The sequence below is a fragment of the Xenopus tropicalis genome, chromosome 3, assembly GCF_000004195.4.
Source record: "Xenopus tropicalis strain Nigerian chromosome 3, UCB_Xtro_10.0, whole genome shotgun sequence".
NCBI lineage: Eukaryota > Metazoa > Chordata > Amphibia > Anura > Pipidae > Xenopus > Xenopus tropicalis.
Window position 1 is genome coordinate 45,482,900 of NC_030679.2, and position 6,000 is coordinate 45,488,899.

Below are 6,000 nucleotides of genomic sequence, written 5' to 3' on the forward strand. Positions count from 1 at the left end.
CTCATCACTAGTCACTATATGATACAATGTAGCAGGCTAAGTAAGATAATTCCCTTTGTATAACTTACCTCTCTCTCTCTCTTTCCCATGTTGTATTTTTAGAATCAAACAGCGGAAATTGTCAAGTCTTTTAAAACACAAGTACTTGCATTTAGGGAGTCCTATGACAATCTGGTAGCAGAGGATAAGGTAAAGGCACTACTTGTTACGTTTTACTGTTATATTTACACCACTAGCTGTATGGTATATCTGTATTTGGTTTTAGCTTTTAGATCGTGGCTTTAAGAAGGAGTTTTCTGACATTACATCTTACCAAGTTGATCAACTTTATAAGCTTTACAAACGAAGACCAAGGTAATTAAGTTTCTCAATTTTTATTGCATGATTTTCTTCTTAGAGAAATGTTTGTATCAAATATAATGCAATTAAGACATTTTACATTTCATTTGCTACTGGATGTTACTGAAAATACTAAACTGTATGTCAAAATTTCTCATTCGAGTATGAACCCATCTGTGAGGTATTCTAAGCCCGTGCACTACAAGGCACAGAAACATAACAGTGAAGTACAGTGGGGAGCAATTTGGGGGAAAAATAATAAATAAATATGTTCCTTCTGCCCAAAATAAATTGTTTTTACAGAACTGATTGGACTGTTTGCTTCTGCAATTACAGTGTGCAGTCATACCGGCTTTTGTTTTGTAAGATAACTTCATATGGTCAATAGTTAACATACAATTTTGGGTAATATACAGGTTACTTTTTTACAAATAAAAGTAACTGCAATAAGCATTATATTTACTGAATTAACATACTGTATGGAATGTAGGCATACAAGACCATGGGGTCTGCTTTCCTCTGTGGTCATATAAATCCTGCTTCCTTACTAACCTAAACTGGTGCAAGCGGGAAGGCCAAGCGCAGGCGGGTGTAGGGAGGGACAGATAGAAGATTCTGTGAGAGCCAAAGATTTTTTGCTTCTTTATTTGGTTTATTTTTCAGGGTTCAGCGCTTGAGGACTCAGACTGACAGTGCAGCACCATTTGGAGAACGACCAGGATCAGCTAAGGCAAATAAGGATTCCATTGCTTTGCTAATGAAAGCTATGGATGAACTTGACACCCCAGAAAATATGCCTGAAGGAGTAGAATTTCCAGTGTGGGAGCGTTTCTGTCTTGCAAGACGATCAAAGATAGAATATGAACAGCAGGTATGAAGTGCATGTCTGTTTCTTTTGCTCCATACTTTTGTATTTTTTGTTTTGCTTGTTGCATCGATGATTTTTGTTTTTATCAATTAAATTGATACTGCTGTCCAAATAAGCAGTGTTTGAGTTCAGTTAAGATCAATGCCTAAAGTAGTGTAGTTTTGGTGAAAAATTTGTGTTACTTTACTTTTTATAGTTTTTATAGTCACTTTGTATGTTTGCAGGAAGCATAGCAGTTTATTTTCCTCGTACACTTGTAACTGTTTGTACCTCCTTAATAAAATGACTATACTGCCCAATTGTCGCACCATGCATGGCACTTCAGGGCTCAGTTAAGAGTCTGTGACCCTGTCTACTAAATTGAAAATTTACTTTTACAGAATTTTAACACTTCTGACAAATCAGATTGGCCATTGGCAGAAAAGGAAGTGAGAGTTGCAGCTGCTCCTCATTCTTATTTTATTTATTCCTTTGAGACACAGAACAATGCTATAAGGCCAGTATAGCATATATATGCATATTTAAAAAAAAATAAACCCAAAAATGCATGCAAGAAAATATACCTAAGCCAATCAATTTATAGGATAGGCCTCCTCGTGGTAAAATGTTTTTTATATATATTCCACTTGATGGTTCTCCTTCCCTATATAGATGACTACTCATCAGAGTTGTCAGAATGAAATATGAGAGTTGCCCACGTCAAATTCACATTATTTTGTGTAGTAAAACCTTACCTGACCAAGATTCATTAACCATTTGGTTATGGAAATGGTTTATTTTTCTTACAAGCTTTGTTCCTTAATTTAGGTGAAGATCAAGGCCCTTGTCTTAGCAGAAATGCAGGCATTCCTAGATAAGAGGATAGAAGAAGATGAGAAGATACGTCAGGATACTGAGAATATCATGCAGGAACTCAATGTGTAAGAAACATTACAAAAACAGAAATTCTGAGTGGCATAAATTCTGCAATACATTCATACATGATTTGAGGCTGTATATATATAAATTGACTGTAGTAATAGCCCCTCTACCACAAGATGACAACCTAAGTGGATCTTACCTTAGTATTTTTTTTCACATAAATGCTAAATATGCCTCTTATGAACCATACAGTCCTATTAAAGTTATAATTTGCACAATGATGTTAATTTATCTTTTAATAATACTCTCTTGATTTAGGTTGCGGAGTGAAAAAATGAAATTTCAGCTCGATTTGACTGTCCAGTTCCTTCTTAAACAAGGTCAAGTTGAGTTGGAAAATTCAGATTTAATTCCCAGTTTTGAAGACGCCATTCTTCTTCATAGGAGTGTTATTGAAGATTTAAACAGCACCATACGGGTTAGTTAAATGCAAAAAAATAGCTCTTTATTTTAACCACCATTGCTAGAATGGAAAGTCACAAGGCTGATGAGTTTTTATTGGAGCAACATGGGTGTCCAAATAAAAAATTGCATAAAAAAATAAAATAAAATCATCAGTCACCACAATGGAGGGATTGTAAAAAAATAAAAGCTATGTGCCTCTAAAACTACTTTTTCCTCCATACTGTATGTATTCAATTCTGTCATATGCACATACAGTAGTAAGCTGAAGGCCAAAGAAATTCAAATCTCCAAACAGCCTGTCTCTTGTATTATCCCAACAGTGCAAGATATTGAAACATGTCTTCTAAGGAGCAGACTTTGCAAAAAAATCATTTGGGAAGAAAAATAAAGTACACTTCCTTCCTTAAACACAGGTATTCACATGCATCATGCAATGCAGTGGAGATTAGCCCCAAGCTAGCCCAAATAGCCAATCCCCAAGAAAACCCTAAGGTAGGGAAAACCAGGAAAGGTGAGCAGTAGTGATGGGTGAATCTGGAAAACCCCAGGTCCCGAGCATTCTGGATAACAGGGCTCATACCTGTATATGAATTCCATTTTTATACATTTTTGACTTTTAGGCATGATGCATGTGAGCTAGGAAAGCAAAGTTTACAAATGTTTTCTACTTTATGTTTACCAATTTTCCTGTCTTTTATGATTTTTCAGGGTTTGGGAGAACAGAAAATTGCAAGCATGGTTGAAAGCAAAGATTTCCGAAAAGGGATTTTTCAGCTGGAATGGGAACATAGGAAAATACGGATGGAAATGGAAGATTTGGAACAGAAATCTAGGGATATTAGCTTGCTTCACGTCTCAAAAGATTTCCAAGTAGTAAGTTGCTATCAGATGTTTTGGATTTATATATTAATAATGTAAAGTGCTGCAGCAAGCAGTGTAGTGGGGTAGTACAAAAAGCCATCAGAATTTTTATTCCTATAGGGTGATTTCTAAAATGTTCATTAGTGAGTTTCTTTAACCCAACAGACTTTACGGCTACAAAAAACTCACTCTTGTTGTGAGTATCATATTTTTATCTTCCAGGCAATCTGCTGATTAGAGCAGAGGCCTGTTGTAATGTGTGTAAAACACTTTTATTAGGGACACTGTGGATCCCAATTCAGTAGTTTTCTACAAGGCATCCCTCCACCAGTCTGCAGAATTGTTGTGCTGTGCATATTTTTTCTACATCATGGAACCTTACAGTCACTCTCCTCTACAGCTACATCTCTTGCACAATTCTGCTGTCTCTGTTCCTTGCTTTAGTAACTCTGATTCTCTATTTATTCCAATATAGTTCCTTAGTGAGCAGAATTATGACAAGCGCATATCTGATCAGATACAGGTCCTAGAAGCAACTCTCAATGCTCAAGAAAAAGTAAGTAGAAGAGTCAGTTAGTCATTGTGGGTGACAAAAGCACAGGTTTTCTGCTATTCCTTATTATAGAAGCAATGGTTACAAGTGCTGCTGAGAATATTTTTAATTTCTTTATAAAACATTGGCATCTAATAATTAGGTTTTTAAAATATGTAACATGTTAAATGTTACAGAAAATGTTAAAAAGATGTGTCATTTTATATTGTTCATGTTTTTCATGAAACAAGGTGCATTTGTTTATACAAATTCTTAAGCACACCACTTGCTTGATTTCTTACGGTTCATTCACTTTCCTGGCCGCTTCCAAGCCAAATAGCATCCAGCAATACTTTGTAGATGGAAGAAGCACACCTATATACCAGCAAATGCCTTTAAGCTATTAATTTTAGCAGAAACGTAGCACCACCCTAGGGGTATGCCACATTATTAACGTGTCTAACAAAGAAGAAAATATCCACAAGCAAAGCTATGAAAATTAGGCCTTTTGGTTACTAAGTTGCATCAAGCTGTTTAGACATATTTGTTATACTGCTAAAGACAGCCGTAGACTCATTACATTTCTCTTTCCAGCAACATGAGAAAAATGTCAAGACCTACAAAAAAAGTCTGAAGGACCTAGAAACAAATATAAATAAAAAGAGAACAGCAAACCTAGACCTTGACAAAGATCTGCAGGAATTGCTGGTGTCTTTTTCTGAAAGAAAGCACATTTATGATGTAGTTGGTGAGTAAAATTTGAGCATATGGCATTATGTATAGATAGAGACTATGCACTTTTATGGGAAATGGGAAATATTGGCATGCAGAACAGGCCTGATATACATTGTACAGAATGGTGGTATAAAAAGTCAGCTCTTTTTCTGAAACTTTGCTTTTAACTTTTAGTATCACCTATAGTTTTTGTATTAATTAGTCTTTAGTTTGGAATTTTACTAGCTATTTGGTTTCTAGGGTCCAGTGTATCTTAGCAACCAGCCAGTGCTTTGAAGGACAGACCAGAAAATTATTAAGGAAAGGTCTATATAGAAAGATAAGTAATAAAAACTAAAGGTGGCCATACATGTGAATATCTACTAATTTGTTGAGGTTGCCAAACAAGCGGATCTTTCCCCGATATGTGCCCCCTTGAGGTGGGCGATATCAGATTGATCCTATTGTTTGTTCCGAGGGCCAAACAACCAAGTCACATTGACAAGATGGTGGCCGTCAGGATAAGGACCACATGAACAAGCCCACGGGCTCCTTGCCCCGACAGGATTGTTAAACCTGCCAAATCTGGACAATTTTCAGGCAGATATCGATTGGGTAGGCCCGTCTGAGGGACTCATACAGGGGTCAAAACATTCTGCAATGTGCTAAAAGTTAAAGGGGAACTACCTCTTTAAATGAGTACACTCTAGAGTAGACTGTAGGGGGTAGATGTTGTCTAGCCAGGATGAGGGGGAATCCCAGAGGGGAGTGGGAGTACACTACATTTCATTTGTGCAGACCCATGTGTATATTATTTTATCTGTGACCATGGTATCACTGTTATCCATATATATGCTGGAACAAGAGTATTTCCTATTTGTATTATCTCCATTATGCCAGTTCCACCCAGTTAATAAACCGGAAAGCTGTAAAAACCCTGCCACATCCCAATGTGAGCTTCCTGCAGTATAGTGTGTATACCTTACTATTTCTATAGATATTTACTCTGTTGGTGGAAAATATTCATTTCATTAATCTTTTTTGTCATTGAAACAGGTGTAGAACAAAGCACAGAGAAGGCTGCGAAGGAAAGATATGTGGAGATTGTTCAGCGACGCAAACTAGTGGATCTTGCTAAGATTCAAGCCCAAGAGATCATTGAGCTAAGAACTGAAGTAGATAGACTGAGGATGAAAACATTTCCTGCATTAGTGCAAATGGAATATTAGAATACAGCATTACACAGGAAATAAAACTGTCCATTAGCCTTACCTATAAGCATATCATTAAAAATGAAATCAAGACCAACTGAAAAGTTTCTAAAAACTCCAATTAAAAATAAAGTTCAATGTAAAGTTCA

General features: G+C 36.3%; 1 protein-coding gene across 2 annotated transcripts in view; it reads left to right on the plus strand.

Moving 5' to 3' along the window:
• The window catches only part of cfap43 (cilia and flagella associated protein 43), a 46,265-nt gene extending 40,265 nt beyond the window's left edge, over window positions 1-6,000 (plus strand). For both annotated transcript variants that reach the window (XM_018092211.2, XM_018092209.2), the window contains 9 exons: window positions 103-189; window positions 266-354; window positions 1,003-1,210; window positions 2,015-2,127; window positions 2,387-2,546; window positions 3,242-3,406; window positions 3,870-3,950; window positions 4,521-4,674; window positions 5,697-6,000. In XM_018092211.2, the coding sequence (XP_017947700.2) occupies window positions 103-189; window positions 266-354; window positions 1,003-1,210; window positions 2,015-2,127; window positions 2,387-2,546; window positions 3,242-3,406; window positions 3,870-3,950; window positions 4,521-4,674; window positions 5,697-5,869 (1,230 nt within the window). In that variant the 3' untranslated portion in view covers window positions 5,870-6,000. The remainder of the gene's footprint in view (window positions 1-102; window positions 190-265; window positions 355-1,002; window positions 1,211-2,014; window positions 2,128-2,386; window positions 2,547-3,241; window positions 3,407-3,869; window positions 3,951-4,520; window positions 4,675-5,696) is intronic.